The following is a 17,881-nucleotide window of genomic DNA, read 5'->3' on the forward strand; positions in this document are numbered from 1 at the left end:
CCAACCCAACAACGGTTGCTCCAGCTTCCTTCCTGTGCTGTGTTTTGAATGTCTCAGGCACCTGACACCTGAGGTGTCCCTGCAGTTGTGCTGACTTAGGGAGACCAAGAAGTTGTGGTTGAAGCGGTGGAGGTCCTAGCTGCAGACGGCTCTGTGCAGCCAGGGCTCTGCTTCCCCTGCCCACCTTCCCAGGATTGGGATGCTAGTGACATGGAATGTGTGTTAGAACTGGGGGCCTCTGCCCAGCCTTTCACAACATCAAGTGTTTATGGAGTGCCTACTGTGTGTCACTGCCCTGGGGAGACCCCGTGACTAAGCAGACAAAAGTGACTCAGCTCTCGGGCTTTACATTCCGGTGGGCAGAGTAGACAGACGTGCAATAAAGGAAGCGACACCTACAGTACGTGGGAAAGTAGATCAGTGTTAGGGGGGTTGTTGTGCCAAGCTGGGTGGTCAGGGGAGGCCTCAGTGCGGGGAACGGAGGCAGGAGGGAAAGAGCCAGGGTGGGCGCTGGGTGGGAGTGGAGAGGAAGCGGGCGCTGGACTATCAGTGGGGGCAGGGGCTGGTCTGGAGTTGAGGCCGGAGAAGTCGCGAGTCCTGTGGCTGTTGTGAGGCCTTGACCGAGATGGCAGGTTTGGGCGGGAAGACCAGGAGCTGCTTGTGGCAGCAGCAGGCAGGCGGGCAGCTGGACAGAGGGGTTTCCTGCCCCGCAGAGAGCAGAGAGCTCAGGTGCAGGGTTCCCTCCAGAGAGATTGCTGGTTATGGGACGTGCGCACTGTCACCTGCACGAGAAAAGCATCCGCTTCATGATGACAGCCACTGGTGTTTTGATGTTTACCTTTATCAGACACAGACATATATGCAGTTTTTAGAAAACAGGCTTCATGTGTACATATGCGCATTTATTCCTTATTGAGGTGGTTGTAGATTCCCACGCAGCTGAGATCCTCTGTACACTTTGCCCAGTTTCTCCCAGGGGTGACGTTTGGCAAAGCTGCAGTCTGATGTCACGATGATGTTGACAGACCCCACCTGCCTCACTCAGAGCCCACTCTTACTTGTAGCGTTCATCTGTGTGGGGTGGCTGCTGAGTCCCACACAGCTTTGCACCTGTGAGGGTTCATGTAAACACAGCAGTCAAGACCAAATGGTTCGAACACCTTTACAACCATACCCACCTCCCTCCCACGCCCCTCCAGCTTGTATACATATTTATGGTTTGCTTTGGTTTTGGTTAGCATTTTTTTAAGTTGTGACAAAGTAAACCATAAAATAAAATTTACCATCTTAACCATCTTTTAAGTGTATAATTCAGTAGTGTTCTGTATGTTCACATTGTCGTGCAGCCAATCTCCACACACCTGTTCATCATGCAAAACTGAAACTCTGTCCCCATTAAGCAGTAACTCCCCAGTTCCCCCTCCCCCAGCCCCTGGCACCACCATCTACTTCCTGTCTCTATGAATTTGACTCCTCTAGGGACTTCATATAAGTGGAATCATACAGTATTTGTGCTTCTGTGACTGGCTTATGCAAATTAACATAATGTCTTCACAGTTCATCCATGTTGTAGCTTGTATCAGAATTTCTTTCCTTTTTATTGCTGAATAATATTCCATTGTGTGGACGTACCACATTTTATTTATCCATCATCCATCGATGGACATGAGGTTACTTCCACCTCTCAGCTGTTGTGAATAAAGCTGCTATGAATGTGGGTGTACACATATCTCTTCAAGACCCTGCTTTCAATTCCTTTGGGTGTAAACCCAGAAGTGGAATTGCTGGATCACAGGTAATTCTATTTTTAATTTTTTGAGGAACTGCCATACTGGTTTCCACAGCAGCTGCACCATTTTTCATTCCCACTAGCAGAGTACATTCCCAATTTCTCCACATACCCACCAGCACTTGTTATTTTTACTTTACTTTTCTTTTTTTGTTTTTTTGTATTGAGTTTTAGGAGTTCTCTATATATTCTGGACATTAATTCCTTATCTGATATGTAATTTGCCAGTATTTTCTGTGGGTTGCGTTTTTATCCTGTTGATAGTATCCTTTGATGGGCAAAAGTTTTCAAGAAATCCAGTTTGTCTATTTTTTTCTCTTAATGCCTGTGCCTTTGCTATCATATCTAAAAAAATCATTGCCAAATCCAATGTTATGAAGCTTTTTCCCTATGTTTTGTTCTAAGAATTTTTATAGTGTTAGGTTCAACCTTTGGGTCTTTGATCCATTTTGAGTTAATTTTTGTAGATGGTGTTAGGTAAGGATCCAGTCTCATTCTTCTGCATGTGGATATTCAGTTTTCCTTGAACCACTTGTTGAAGAGACTGTCCTTTGCTGTATTGAATGGCCTTGGCAGCCTTTTTGAAAATCTGTATTCTATTTCATTGGTCTGTGTGTCTTCATGCCAGTAACACACTCTTTTGATTACTATAACTTTGTAGTAAATTTTTTTTTTTTTTTTTTTTTTTTTAGGGAAGCCCTGTAGTAAATTTTGAAATCAGCCAAGTGTAAGACCTCCCACTTTGTTCTTTTTCAGAATTTGTTTGGCTATTTGGAGTCCCTTGAGATTCCATATGAATTTTAGGATGGGTTTTTCTGGTTTTGCCCCCCCCCACAAAAAAGTCATTGCAGTTCTGACAGGGATTGCATTAAATCTGTACAGCTTTGGATGTTACTGACATCTTAACAATATTAAGTCTTCGATTCATGAAGATGGGCTGATTTTCCATTTATTTGTGTTTCTGTTGGTTGTCTTGCCACTGTTTTCTAGTTTTCACGTACAAGTCTTCGACCTTTGTTAAGTTTACTTCTAAGTATTTTTTTCTTTTTGATTCTATTTTAAATAGAATTGTTTTGTTTCTTTTGGATTTTCACTGTTAATGTGTAGAAATGCAGCTGATGTTTGTTGATTTTGTATCCTTCAGCTCTACTAAATTTGTTTATTTTGTGGAATCTTTAGGGTTTTTACACATAAGATCGTGTCTTTTGCACCCACCTTATATTTTGTTTGTTTGTTTGTTTTTGCGGTATGCGGGCCTCTCACTGTTGCGGCCTCTCCCGTTGTGGAGCACAGGCTCCGAACACGCAGGCCCAGCGGCTCTGCGGCATGTGGGATCTTCCTGGACCAGGGCACGAACCCGTGTCCCCTGCATCGGCAGGCAGACTCTCAACCACTGCGCTACCAGGGAAGCCCCCACCTTATATTTTAATATTGTTTTGTAACTTCTTTTCCACTTAATAAATGTTTCACACATTTTCCCATGTTTCACGTTTAATTACAAATTTACCAAAATTTGTTAGAACCAAGTATTATTGGGTCATATGGGCACAGCACACAGTGAATGGAGGCCTCGCCCTCCCCAAACTCCTCGCCAGCACGATGCACTAAGGGACTTCCAGTCAGTTCTGCCCCTTGAGCCGTCAGAGTGTAAAGGCCAGAGGCCCTGTGGCTGCATAGCAGGCCGCTGGCCTGTCTGCCCTCCGTGCTTCCTCCCACTTCTCCCCACCAGCACTCCTCTCCTCTGGGAAGCTCCCTGAAGCTAGGAAGGAGGATTCTATCTGAGCACCCTGGCTAAAACCCAGCTTCTGTAACTCACTCTTTTCTGCCTGATGACGAGCATCTGTACTGCAGTCCTCAGATCAGCACACACAGACAGGAGAGTGTGGAAGCGGGGTGCTCTGTGTGCGCTGAGGAAGGGTCCCCAAAGGTGTCAAGGAGGGGTGACCTGGAAGCAGAGCTGAGGAGAATGGGTTGGTGGGTGTCGGGGGAGAGAGTGCTGGGTGCTAACAGCTCTAAGGGTCCAGGGAGTGTGTTAATTTAACTTTTGTCTCTGTCTCTGTACAAAGAAGAGCTGAACACTGGAGGGGGTTGGGAGTTCATCTTTGTCCTTGTGCTGGGCCACATGGAAAGTTCTCGAACTAGTCCAGCCACAGCGTCCCTTCCCTCAGCTCCACCGCCAAGAGCCCTTTAGAAAAAGGAGGACATGTGAGCCACTGCTCTCCTTGGGGCTGGAAGGTCCACTGCCTTAGCGGGTGAAAAGCCAGCACCATGCCGGTGGCCTCCTGTAGGTCCACTTTTGTGTGTCCCCAGGGCGCATCACTGCAAGAGGAGACAGTTATGCCAGCCACGCCCCTCACCGGGGTGCACCCTGATCTCAGAAACAGACATGAGACTTAGGCCTAGAAGCATGTGACTCGGCATCTTAATCCGTCTTGCAAGGTGCTGGTCAGGGTGACTGTGGCCTCCCCATTTTGTAGATTAGGAAACTGCAGAGGAAGATTAAGTAACTTACTCGAGGCTGTGGAGCTGGTGAGCAGCAGGACTGAGGATCCAACCCGTGGGCGCTTACTGCCCAAGCCCAGGCCTGTTCCCACCCCCCATTTCTGCCATCCCACTGCCCTCCAGCTTAGCAATTCCCTCTCCGTCTGAACAGCTAATGCCCTCGCCCCAGAGTGGCAGTTGGGAAGGTCTGCACTCCTTGGTGGCACCCTGCCTATCTGTCTGGCTCCCTCCCCACTCTGCCCATGCTGCACTGCACAGTGGCAGGTCGGACCCATTCTTGATTCCATGCCACGTCCCCTCGGCTTGGGGGTCCCCTCACCCACTCTTTCACTGACTTCTCAACCTTGGGGACTTAGGGCAGTTGTGATTTCTGCAGGAAGACCCCAAGATCAGTTAGGTGGCTCCCCACCCGTGCAGACCTCTGTCACTGGACTTAGCTGTGAGGTTCATGTTGTCTACGTTTTGGCGCTCCCTGGGCAGGGCCAGGCTTCTGTATCTTTACTTTCTGTCTGCTTAGCCCAGTGTCAGCTCCTAGGATGGGCTGTGATTGGTACCTGTGCAGTGGAGCCCTTGGGCTCTGTATGTTCTTGGGGGGTCAGGCTGGCCCGTGACTTGTAGGCAAGTGACTTTGATGCACTCCAGGAGGGAATACAGACTTCAGGAGCTAACCAGCACCCCGGGGGCCGGTGGATGCTCCTCACTGGTGGCCACTTAAGACTGATGCTGGCTGAGCTGGAACTTTCTTGGTTAAGATGATAAATGGTCAGCTTGGGTTAGCTTAAGCAGAACAGTGAATGAACTGGCATCTTGGGTTATCTCGTGTATAACAAACCACCCCCAAACTTGCTGGCTTAAAACAACAGCTTTATTATCGTTTGTGATGCTGCTCTTGGCAGGGCTCTGTGGGGCCAGCTCATCCCAGCTCCTCACGGGCTCTGCTGGGGCAGCTTGAGCAGCCCGGGGCTGGAACAGCTCACCAGGGGCCCCGGGGCCTGGCCTTGAGGCCCACTTCTCACTCCGTGTGGCCAGCTGGGGCCTCCTCTCAGCAGGATGGTCTCAGCGGGGTTGGACTTCTTACATGGCAGCAGGCTCTCTCCAGAGGGCAGATGTTGAATGAAGCTTCCTTACAAGCCCGCCACACATTCTGTTAGTTAAAGACTGGTCCAGGGCCAGCCCAAATTCAGGGGGCGGGGTGCACACAGGCTCAAAGAGCCGAGGAGTCCAGGGCGATGCTCGGAGCAGCAGGCCCGGTCCTGCACGCTCATGCTTACACTCTCGCCCGCCTTCCCTCTGGCTCACTAGCCCTCATTTCTCCCCTCTGGGCTTTGCGGGGATGGGTTCCCCCCAGGCAGGTAGTTTACTCCTTGGGCTTTGGGGCCAGATACCTGGCCTCTACCAGGCAGCTGTGTGGCCTTGGGCAACTTTCCAGACCTCTCTGCATGCCTCCGTTTCCCCCTTGTGGTGAAATGAGTGAGGGAAGGCCCTGGGCCATGCTGCCTGCTGGTTTGAGAAAAGCCCGGGAGCAGTGGGGGGCCAGGGAGCAGCGGGGCTGGCCCTAGAAAGGCAGTGTCCCTCGGACGGACCCCCGCGTGGCCCTGGCCCTGGAGGAAGGCACGGCCGGGTCGCAGCCCCTGCCCCTGGAGACACCTGCTCTTCTGAGTTTCACGAGGCCTTAGCGGTGCCAGCTGCTCCCTGTCCCCTGGCGTCCAGCAGGGCCCCACCAGGTCTCGGCGCTGGGTGTCTGGGCCCATGGCCCCGCTCGTCCTTTCTCTTTCTCACAGCGCAGGTGGCAGGAAACCACCTTCACAACGGCTTCCCTCCAGCCACTCAGCCTGTGGGGAAAGGGTGGCACGTTCCCAGCAGCGCATGTGGGAGTCTGGTGTCATTGGTGGCAGCCGCTTGGCCCAGGAGGGCGCAGGCGTCCCCGCCTGCCTGAGTGTGGGCCCTTCAGGTCCTCTCCCCCGTGCTCTCTGCACCTGCCTTCCTGGGCTCCCCAGGGGATGGTTTCTGGGCTCTTTTCTTGAAGGTTAAGGGGGGACTGTTAGGGTCTGACCTACAGAGGAAGAGCTCTGGCGGGCCGGCTGCTCTGCGCTGGAGAGAGTGCGGCTGTGTCGGGGCTCGTCCCACGTACCCCGGGAACAAGTGCTCACAGTGGCCTGGGACTGAGTTTCCTGTGTGCGGGGGATGGCTTTGAACACACTGCGTGTGCTCAAGACTGGTCGGCAGCTGCTGGGCTGAACTTGACCTGTCACTGTAGAGCTCTGGCTCAGGGACCGGGGCCTGTTGTAGAGGCTTTGCTGTTGGAGTGACTGCCCTGCTACTGGAGACTCAGTAGGGCATTTGCATTTGGTGCCTCTGCTTGCTGATAGCCCTGCACCGCTGCTTCCCCCAGGACCACATAATGACCAATAGAGGGAGGGGGCACTTCCCTGGTCTTGTGGAAGCTCACTCTCAGCTTGACAGTGGAAGTGGGCCCTCCAGAAGAAGGTGGGGTGAGCTGGGTGCCGCCAGGGGCCACGCTGGCCTTTTGGTCCCAGCACTTGATCTTCCGTGCTCTCATGGGAGCCCTGGCAGGACTTTCAGCTCTCAAGCAGCCACCGCTGGACCTGCCCAACCCGCACTTGCTGCCACATGATTCCAGAGCTCGTGACCCTCATGCTAGTGTCCATGCCACCACCTCTTGGGTGACAGAGAGAGCATCCTCAACTAAGAGACCCCTTGGCAACAGCCCTTTGTATCAACGACCACTGATGTCCAGTTCGTTGTCAGGTGTCTCATTTGTCCCTGAGCAGATATTTCTGAGCCACCTTCCCAAGGCCCAGGCCAGAAGCTGAAGGAGGCCAGGGAGCTGGACAAACACCCACCGGGCACAGGCATAGTCTGCCGTGGCACCTTTGCCAGCCAGGTCTGCCCAGCTGGCTATCCAGCTTCATGGGCCCCTGGTGGGGGACTGGGCCCGTGTTGTACCACAGCCCTTCCCCCGCAGGGACTGACTGTCTGATTGACCACACCGTGGGGCCATCCCTGGAGGCTCAGCTGGAGGAGACATTGAGAAGGCGACTCTCCATGGACGTCAATGCAGCAAGAACACACGGGGTGGGGGGGGCTTTTGGAAGCAGGGTCACGACAAGGGAGGCGGTGCCTATGCTTTGCAGCCACTGGTCCTGCGCAGCTGTCAGATGGCCAGGCAGAAGAGCCAGGCTACCTGTGTCCCAGCTGCAGCCAAGTACAAATCCCTGGGATGGGGAGATGGCTGAGGTGCAGCCCCTGTGACTCAGGGCTCTTGTCCCCAGTAGCTCGTGGTCTTTCCAAACACGCACACCTGGCAGGTGGCAGGCTTTCGTCCGGTGGACCTCAGTGTAAGTGCCGGGGTCTGCGGGCTCAGTCCCGCAGTGACAGGATGCTTTGTCCTACTTTCAGACTTTAAGCTATTCGATGTCCCTTGGAGAGTCTTTTAACTCACAGGTGATTTATTGGTAGCCTGTTTTTTTCCCTAGGAGCAGTGATTAGGGACTTTACATGAAAAACCAATATTTTAAATGTTTGAGCTTGCTGCTATTTTCCAATGAATAAAAGCCAAGAGAGATGTTATGTGTTTTTTTTCTTTGTTCCCAGGCAAGCCAATTTTTTCAGTTGATATTCACCCTGACGGGACCAAGTTCGCAACTGGAGGACAAGGTATGTTCACAGGTAGTGGAGGGAGCGCTCACAGCCCTGCGCCTCACCCCATGTCTCCTGATGCCCAGGAGCTGGGAGGAGGGAGAGGGCCTGCTGCTCATCAGCATGGATGTGCTAGGTCACATCTAAGCCCTTTGTGGCTCTGGCATACTCTCTGTAACTACTTAGGCAGCAGATTCCTGCTGACTAGGTTCATATTACAATCAGTCTGCATCCCCACCTTACTGAGCACGGGGAGTGGCCGGTGGTCCTGTGGTCAAAGCCCCAGCCCCAGAGGCAAGGTCTCTGGTAGCATTTGCTCACCTTGAAAAAGGGAGGAGGTGGCTAAATTATGAAGTTAGTCATGTAGTCATGAAGCTTATTTTTCTGGGCTCAAAAGAATTCAACTGTGTCACTCAGGAGCTCTGGACTTAGCTGGGGGGCCGGAGTTTTGTCCTTGTCCACGAGAGGGGGCGCACCTTCCCGCCCGACTTGGCACAGTGAGGTCTTGGGAGCTGTTGAGGAAATATTTTTACCCACTGGCCAAGAGGCCATTTCAAGTGTGCTTTATGGTAATTCTGACATGTCCATTTCTAGGCACTTACTAGTTTTTGCCTTCTGTAACAGAAAGTTAGTGAGAGGTTGCCCTTTTTTAGTTATCAGTAATGGAAAACATTACTAAAATGCATAGATGTATATTTTTAGCAGAGTACTACTTCTGCTTATGACCACAGGAACCTCAAATGCCCTCTTTTAGTTGACCTCCCATCTGTAGGTGATGGCAAAGGGCAGGTAAGATGGTAACGATCCTTTCCCTGTGTTGAGGGCACATTTCAGGCTTGGTTCTCAAAAGTGTCCAGTCAGCTGTGGGAACAGCAGTGGACCCCAAGCAGCACCTAGAGGGGAGGGGAGGTTGCAGGGGTGCCTGTGCACAGCCTCTTTGGGTTCAATATGAGGGGTCTGGGTTCTGGGTGGGCACAAGGACCTCCTAGGGGCCCCTGGTGGACCTGTGTTAGAGACCAGGCCAGAGTTCAGTGCAGACCCAGGCAGGCCTCAGCCTCCTACTGAGCCCACTGCCTCCAGTCCCCAGCGGCACTTGTTTTTGTTCACCTTCCCTGTGACACATAATAGTAACTCAGATCCCGCTGATCTATCAGCCCTGACTTCTGACAGCTAGGTGAGGGCGGGTCACAGGCTCCTATTGCCACTCCTGACACATTGAGTTGTTTCTGCTCCTTCGTTCCAGGACAGGATTCTGGGAAGGTTGTAATCTGGAATATGTCTCCAGTCCTCCAGGAGGATGACGAGAAGGATGAAAATGTCCCCAAGATGCTTTGCCAGATGGACAATCACTTAGGTATTACAGGGTGGCCCTTTGCAGGCTTTGCGTGTTGGCACAGTGCCCAAGGTTAGCACGTGTGTTTGTAATTAGAGAGATAAGGCCCGTGCGGCGGTAGCTCCCCTCGGCCTGCTGTCTGAAGGCACAGATGTTGGCTGCACACCTGGGTGAGTTATTCAGCAGAAGACTCGGCCTGCCCACAGAACCATCTTTGGACAGTCTGCAGGTACCTCTGGTGATTTCCTGCTCATGAGTCGTTACTGCCTGATTCCATGGGGCTTTGGGGCCAGCGACCTGGAAGCAGTAGGGTTCCGGGGAAGGGTGCACGAAAGACAGTTCACCAAATGTCTCAGATGGCCGCCGTGTCACTTGGGGCCCTTTGCCAGGCCCTTGTGGCCACTGGACAGTGTTGTAGTTTCCTTTCCTGCTGTAGTGCCTTAGTTTCCTGCCCTTGAGCATCAGGCTCTGGTTTCCAACCTAGCTGCCCACTGAGATGCTCCACTATCAGTTATGCCCCCTCCCTGTGTGCTATGTGTTCCTGCTCTCCCGACACGCCCCTTGGCGTCCTCCACCCCAGAACACAAGGTGCCCGCAGGCCACGTGTGGACCACATCTTGGATAATGTCCCTTCTGCTGTGGGGCTCCAGAGGCTCTTGACCCATCAGGGCCAACAGGGATTTCTCCTGGCCTTAGTTTATAAGTGCAGGACCAGTCTACCTGCAGTGTTGACAAGTTTGGAAAAAGAGCTGGTAGGTGGCTTGAAGTCAGAGTTTTATGCTCTACCAAGCTGCTCCCCTGAAAGTTCTGGGAAAGGCATCTTGGCCTTTTTAGTATATGCCCTCATTTTGAGAATTATCCCTACTCAGAAATACATCTCATCATTCGACAGCCCTGAGATTTAGTTACTTACCAGTTTTCATGGAAAGAAGCCTTCTCCTATTGACTGTTTGATTAAGCACTAATGCTTCTCAGATGACGTAGCGTTTCCCCTCCAGACTCTGCTCTGGTATTTGTTCTTACAGCACAAGTAGGTTGGTGCGTGAACTGAATTGTTCTTCCGGGGCTTTCACACAGTAGGTACCTTGAGTAGATCAGATAGATTAGATTTTGTAAACCCTCTGCATCTTGCCAAACTGCACAAAGCAAATGAGCATGGCGACTGGATTTTCATCACCCTATTTTTTTTTCTTCCCAGCATGTGTGAACTGTGTGCGGTGGTCAAACAGTGGGATGTATTTAGCTTCTGGGGGAGATGACAAACTGATTATGGTGTGGAAGCGGGCTACGTAAGCATCATTTTCTTTACTTCACATTTTATTTTTAGAAGCTTCTTTGCTGGTCTTTATCACAGTCGCTGTCCCCACCCTGGCACTGAGGTCTCCAGAGCTCTGACTCGATGAGTACCAGGAAGCACATGTAGGCGGGGGCAGCTGGGGCCTAACCAGGGTGGTGGGTGGCCACCTACCTGCCTGTGGACCTGCTCAGCACTCCTCACAGGGCTGCAGGGTTTCACCTGAAAAAGAAGGGCTCATCCCTTGCAGGGCTGACATTGATGGCTTCATTTGTTTTGTCCTTCAAGTGAAATTTCCTAACACACAAGGTGCTCTGATGGGATCTGGGGTGGGGGATCCAGAGCGTGCCCTCTTGCCATTCACCTCATTCTCTGTCAGCTTTACCTGGGGCTCCCAGGAGCCCCACCTTCCCCAAAAGCCCCTGCTCTGCACCCACAATGAACTGACCATCTCCTGGAGTCTCCTAGGGTGGGTCCTGGGCCTTTGGGGCCAGCCAGGCTGGGGACCAGACCCCACCCTCCTGCTCAGCCAGAGTGTCCCCAAGGCTGTGGCTTGGCGAGCAGAGGCGCACTGTCTCCCTCAGCCCAGCCAGCTGCCTCCGCGAGCCCTTCCTGTAGGTTTGAAAGAATTCTACAGGAGCTAAGGGTGTTAACAGAGCCTCTGGGGGTCCGAGGTGTTGGTGCCCTGTCTGCAGGGCTCCGTGACTGCTCAAGGCCCAGGAGCGAGCACCCCAGTTCCAGTGCTTTCCCTGCCCCAGTATTCAGGCAGAGGCGTTCAAGTCCTTACTGGAGGGATTGAAAAATAGTGTTGCTTCTGCTGCTTTAGCCAACGTAAATAACGTATTTAGTATACAGTTTGGAAAATTGAAGAGAAAAAATCATAATCCCACCATCTAAAGGAAGCCACAGTTAATATTTTTGTATTTTTCACGTGTGTCCTTCTGGTCCATTTTCCAGCATAGGTGATGTATGGTATCGTGTTGTATATGACATTCTGGGACCTGTTGCCTTCACGTAATTCTATCCCATGGACATTTTCCCAAGATTGGTGTAGGCCGTGTAACGTTCCATCCGGTGAACAGATCATAATTTGCCCAGTCAGCCCCCATTGTTCACCCGTTTGGCACTCGCCAGCCGCTGTCTGTCTGCTTTGTCTCTGCGATGCCCGGAAGTCCCCGGGTGCCCTTCTGACTCCTCTCTCACACAGGTACATCGGCCCCAGCACCGTGTTCGGCTCCAGTGGCAAGCTTGCCAACGTGGAGCAGTGGCGATGTGTCTCCATCCTGCGGAGTCACTCAGGCGGTGAGTGGGCTGCCCATGGGGTGGGCGCCCCGGCGGTGGCCGAGAGCAGCAGCGGCACCTCCACGGCCCCTGTGGACTGTGGGTCCTTAGAGCAGCCCTGTGTCTGGGCCACCCCTCCCCTCCCCGCTGCCTGCCTCCAGCTGCGTCAGTGTCCCCACTCCTGCCCTCATGGGCTGTATGTTTATATCTTTAATGTAGAACTCCCCACGTTCCGCTGTTTATCCTGGGAACTGAGTCACTACCTCCATCAGTGGATCGCTAAGTCCGTAAGCGCACTTTCTTTATTCCACAGAAACCCGCACACGGGGGCCCACTGGAAAGCTTTTTACTTGACTGAGAGTGTTTGCAAAGTGTTTTAAATAGGCTTGGTATGGAAAGAAACTCATTTTTCAGATTTGGACTGAAGTTGACTTGGTCAGATGCCAAGGATACCAGAGTCAGTGCAATTCAGTCTTCCTCAGAGAACCTGCGATCTAGCCGGGAATAGCTGGGAGGGTGTGCCAGGCAGGGGCCAGCAGAAGCCAGAAAGGCTTGGTGCCAGTGGTGAGCTGGCAGCATGTAACCCCGCTGGACGTGTACTGCACGGCAGCAAGCGGCGCGGGGTGGGGCTGGCTAAGTGTGTGAGGGCAGGTCATGGAAGGTTTGCGCTCCTGCTAATGAGGGTGCCCTTTGTCGTGGAGGCTTGAGAGGGGGATCATCTGACAGCCCTGTGGAAAAGAAGGCAGTTTCAGGGGTTCAGATGAAAACTGCAAGGGCCCAAACTAGGCCTGTGATCATTGAGAGAGAGGAAGAGACTGACCTGGGGACTTTGAAGGGCTGAGCAAAGGGAGGCATGAGGGAGACCCCTAGCTGGGTGCCTGGGGAGCCAACGGTATCCTCTGCTGAGACCATACGACCATGGGTTTATGGGGCCGGATGCCAGTTCAGTGCAGGATGTGCTGGGTTTGGGGGGTAGGAGTGGGGGGTGTCCCGAGCTGGTTGGAATTGAGCCTGCCACTCGGGGGCTGGGGGGGTGGAGATGGGGCAGGAGAGAATCAGCTATGGTCCATTGCAGTCTGTGCTCAACACCCACTCTGCAGACGACACTTTAAAGGTGAACAGACCCACCTCTTAGAGACCACAGATGGAGTCCACATCTTTGAAAGCTGATAGTGTAACATTGTGTTATCTTTGATAACAGTAAAAATGTGTAACTTACCCTAACTTGCTGGCAGGTGCTCACAGTGGAGTCTAGTTGGGCTTCTCTGGAACTTGGACAAGGTATCCATGAGGTTATCCAAGTGGGGTGGGGCCTGAGTGACGACTTTCGTGGGACCCCTAACCTGAGACTTGGACTGAGCCATAACCTCGCCCTCCCTCCTGGCCCACCACCCCAGGGCTCCTCTCGACCAGGCAGGTAGGGGTGCCCACCTTCAGTGGGGATACCTGCCACTCCTTTTGCAGTGGTCCTGGTAGCACCATCAATTGCTAATAAAAATTGTTTTTTTTAATGGCCATAGAAAGCTGTTTCCCTACCATGATAGATCTCTGTGTCTTTTAAACCACGCGCACATGTTATAGTTCACAGTTGAGCCTTGTTCCCGTTGATACTGAGAAAAGACAAACATGGGTGCTATCACCGCATTTGTTATTTTGGAATTTCTGCAGTACAGTTAAGCAGAATCAGAAGAAGGTAGACAGGGAATTCCCTGGCGGTCCAGTGGTTAGGACTCGGCACTCTAACTGCCGGGGCCCAGGTTGAATCCCTGGTCAGGGAACAAGGATCCCACAAGCCATGTGGCGCAGCCAAAAAAAGAGAGAAAAGAAAAAGAAGTAGGTTGACAAACTGGAAAACAATAGAAAAATGAGATGATATGAGGAATAAAGCTTTTAGGACTTATAAAGCATTGAAAAGCACTTCAGACTAATAAAAATAAGTCATTGAATTGGCCTCATACAAGAAGATTTTTAATTATCTGTCTTTCACTAATCATAGCCAATTGGAATATCTAATGATAGAAAGAGATAAGTGCAGTTTTACTCAGATTCCCAAGGAGGGTCTCACTGAGAAGGTGGCATCCAGGGGTTGAGCAGATGGCGATGAGGGGACAGCCGTGTGGACCTGCAGAGAGCTATCCAGGTGGAGGGAGCAACTGGGGCAGCAGATGGAGTGTAGACGTGGGCTTAGGACCAGGGCGGGGGGGAGTGCAGAGGGGAGGGGGCCGGGAGAGGCTCTTGTCTGAGTGAGGCAGAGCAGTGTGGAGGCCTGGGCAGCAGTATGGAGCCCATATGGTGGGGGGGCCGAGGCCGCACTGGGGAGACCAGTGATGTGATCTAGGTGAGAGCCTGTCGGGGGCCGTGGGTCGTCATGGTGGAAGTCAGGGCAGGTGGTCACACAGACTCCCTGGGGTGGGAAGTGAGGTGAGGCCCCAGAGGAGGTGGGACGGCTTCCCAGACTGTGGCCTGAGCAGCGGGAGGGATGCAGCTTCCTCACTTGAGGTGGGAGGGGGTGTGGGGGCGAGTGGACATTGTTGGGTCCGCAGTGCCTGGCAGCAGGGTGAGTGGGCTGGCTGTTGGGGGGTGAGCCTGGAGCACAGGGGAGGAGCCTGGGGTGCGGCTGAGCCGGGGAGCCAGTGAAGGTGGTGGAGAGAACGTTTGAAGGAGGCAAGAGCAAGCAGTGTGCCCCACGTTGCCTCACGGTCGAGTGAGCACCGAGGATCGGCCGCTGGACTGGATGGCATGGAAGCCGCCGGTGGCCTTGGCAAGCGTGGCTCCTGTTGGTGAAGCCGGGTAAAGGCCTAATTGGCGGGCGCTCAGGAAAGACCGGGGGAGAGAGCTGGACGGAACCCAGCTGGTCTTGTCAGGCACCTGCAAAGAAAGACAGCAGAAGAGCTGAGGGGAGGATGGACTCCAGGCCCGATGAGGAGACGGAAGGGCTATAGCGGCTGGAAGACCCATCGGAGAGTGAGCGGGGGACGTGGCGGCAGGGAGGGGGGCAGTAAGACCAGGGAGGGGTCGCAGTGCTCTGTCAGGGAGGGTCTCTGGGCATGACTGTGGGAACGATGGCTGAGGCCAGAAGCCAAGGTCATTGGAGTAGGTGGAGGACTTGAAGGGTGTTAGAAAAATCATCCTCTTGGAATCACCAAGAATGATGCTGGAGAGATGACGGGAATGACAGTGACCAGAAACTTACATCTTCAAGGACAGGGAGGGTCTCAGGTGTGTGTAGAGCTGTGGCGAGAAGGAAAAAGGGCGTTGTATGGTCTGAAGACAGAAGCTCCAAAACTGGGGTTTGGGGAGGAAGTCATGTCACATGTGTGGATTTACTGCAGAACTCAGCAGTGACTCCAAAGGGTGTCTGGAAGGATGACTCAGGACGTGGGAGAACTCATTCAAACAAAGTTAACAACATTGAAGGAGGCTACAGTGCTCCTGACAGCTTGGTGTGCTGTGAAGGCGGCACCTATGACCGATAACAGAAGGCAAGATTCATTCCCCACACATGACGGGGTAACCAGCCATTCAGCAGTTCGTGGGTGAAAGGAAGGTAATGTAGAGCCTTAGCTAAAGACAGCATGATAAATTCCAGGTATTAAAGAAACGTTCTAAATAAAGCAAGAGAAAACGGAATTGAATATTTATTAGACCTCCAGCAGAGGGAATATTTTTTCAAAGTTAACAAGCAATAAGAGAAATCATTTTTAAAAATACAACAAAGGAGAATAACTGACTTTACTACATAAACCTTCTACAGCATAGGAAGGTAAACTGATGGAATTTGCAGCTAAGGTCTGTATTGTCCATAGTCCATGGAAATTGCTAAGAAAACCGGTCTCCTTTCTGGAGTCCCAGGTGAGCATGTCTCTGCTCTAGGACTCAGGAAGCACAGGGGGGTCTGTGGTTTGCATGGCTGCCCCCCAATCCCACCCATGCTCTGAGCCCCAGAAGAGGTCCCTGTGCCTCCTTTAGCAGACACTGCGTTCTCGTTAGACCCGCCAGCACAAATCACCTCCCAACAGATGGGGTAGGAACAGAGGAGTCCCTGAAGACAGCTTCAGACACACCAACGTGCACAGTCTTCATTTTGCGAATTAAAGTGGAACTTGAAACGTAAAAATGTACTCAGTGAGTTAGAAGGGAAAGAATCATAGTCCTCAAGCTAAAAAGGGACTTTTGAAAAGGACATTCTGCTAGTAGAAATGTGAAGAATCCAGACTCATGAAAATGCCCAGGTGCTCCGCCCAGGTTCCCATGGTGCGGCATCCGTCTCAAACAAACGCCCCGGGGTGTGCAGAATGACGTGGGCACGAGGAACTGGAACCTGGTCCAAGTCCACTGCTGAGTTAGGTCTGTTCCGGGTCTCGAGTGCCCTCAGCCACGCAACGCGGAGCAGGACAGTGGGGCCCAGGCTCGTGCTCAGCACTGGCGCACACACGGGAGATCACAGTGCTGCCCGCGTGGGCGGTCTTGTCGAGCTGACTCTGAAGATTTAAATCATCCTGTGAGCAAAGGACTAGATGGCTCCTGACTGGCTGCTCTCTCTGTTTGTTCACCTCACCAGCCATCCCTCCGCACTCCCGGTGCCGCACCAGGCACTGAGGTTGGAGAAACCAGGGAGACCTTGGCTGTCATGCCGCGCTCTGATGAGGCCGGGTTAGGGTTGGAGAAGGCGGCTCAGCCGGCCCGAGGGCTGCAGACCCAACCATGCAGTGGCACGAGTGCCACACTCTTGGCCAGGCCCTCAGTGCTGTGTCAGAAGGGAGTCGGGTGGGGCCGTTAGATGCTTCAGATCTTAGGACTGATTGCAGAACCTTAGTGGGGAAGTTCTTCAGGTTGGTTTGGAAAAGTCTAGTTATGATGGTCCCAGGTCAAGTCTCCTCAGGTGTGAGAACGCCGGGGGGCTGCTGACTGGCCAGCTGGCAGGGTGGAGCTGCGCCGTGTCCATATCCACCACCAGGTAAGAGACTCACCATTGGCCATTGTCTTCCAGATGTGATGGACGTAGCGTGGTCCCCCCATGACGCCTGGCTGGCCTCGTGCAGTGTGGACAACACCGTGGTCATCTGGAACGCAGTGAAGTTCCCAGGTCCGCACCTGTGCCCGGGCGGCCTTTCCGTGGGGCTGCCCGGCGGTGTCTGGAACGGGTGGGCTGGGTCTCCTCGGCTGGTGGCAGCCAGCCTGTCTTGTCAGTAACTCAGGTCTTCTTTATCAATCACATTTAAGGTTTAAAGAGAAGTTTACATTAAAGAAAAATAATAGTAACCAAGTGCCAGCATGGGTGTCCCTGCTGCAGGCTGTGCGGATGGACCCCTGGCACTGGGAGCCCAGCCAGCTGCTCTTGAGGGTGCGCCCTCCCACTCCGGGCTCTGGCCTCAGCCCAGTAGCCGTCTCCTCTGTGATGCCCTCGAGCATGAGCAGGCTATTAGATCCAGTTTTGCAGATCAGTTTTTCTGTTAACGTGTTTGAAGTCCCTACCGATGGCAGAGCCTGGGATGGCACTGCAGTTTGCAGCCAGTGAGATGCTTCTAGTCCCTGCCTGGTGACAGGAGCGTGTTCTTCTCATAGGCTCGGGTCCCGGTCACTTGCTCTCTTCATAAGCTTCCACCGTGTTTGGGGACTCTGCCTAGCCACCGTGGCTGGGGTGTCATTCAGCTTACAGCTCTCTGGGGTCCAAGCTCCCTCCCCTTTGTCCTCAGTGATGACGAGCAGAGGACTCACTCAGCGCAGGGCCCGGTCCCCCAGGGAGGGTCACATCGGGAGGGCTCGGATGGGCACGGGCTCCTGTCTGGAAAGGAAATCATGGGCAGGGCTGCGGCTGCCGGCAAGGTGAGGCGGCGCATTTCAGCTCTGGCCCTGGCTGCCTGCCCCTCTGAGAGCATGTGCAGCCTCAACCCACACATGTCAGCTTGGCTGGAGGGAAATGGGTGGTGCCCACCTCCTGGGTGAGAATAGACTCTTCTGCTTGTGCCCAGGGGTGGGGCTGACCAGGGCAACTCCTGAAGCCCCTTCTGTTGGCCGGCCG

The 17,881-nt window shown here is 53.1% G+C and overlaps 1 protein-coding gene across 6 annotated transcripts in view; it reads left to right on the forward strand.

The window, feature by feature from the left end:
- Positions 1-17,881, forward strand: part of HIRA (histone cell cycle regulator) — a 74,057-nt gene that overhangs the window by 8,520 nt on the left and 47,656 nt on the right. For 4 of the 6 annotated variants that reach the window (XM_024763719.1, XM_024763720.1, XM_024763722.1 and 1 more), the window contains exons 2-6: positions 7,907-7,969; positions 9,195-9,305; positions 10,483-10,573; positions 11,786-11,880; positions 16,850-16,945. In XM_024763719.1, coding sequence (XP_024619487.1) covers positions 7,907-7,969; positions 9,195-9,305; positions 10,483-10,573; positions 11,786-11,880; positions 16,850-16,945 — 456 coding nt within the window. Of the gene's footprint in view, positions 1-7,906; positions 7,970-9,194; positions 9,306-9,380; positions 9,514-10,482; positions 10,574-11,785; positions 11,881-12,078; positions 12,147-16,849; positions 16,946-17,881 lie in introns of those variants that run through there. The other 2 variants (XM_024763723.1, XM_024763724.1) reach the window with 2 other exon arrangements.

This window comes from Neophocaena asiaeorientalis, unplaced genomic scaffold, assembly GCF_003031525.2.
Source record: "Neophocaena asiaeorientalis asiaeorientalis breed wild unplaced genomic scaffold, Neophocaena_asiaeorientalis_V1.1 scaffold110, whole genome shotgun sequence".
In the NCBI taxonomy this organism is placed as follows: Eukaryota; Metazoa; Chordata; class Mammalia; order Artiodactyla; family Phocoenidae; genus Neophocaena; species Neophocaena asiaeorientalis.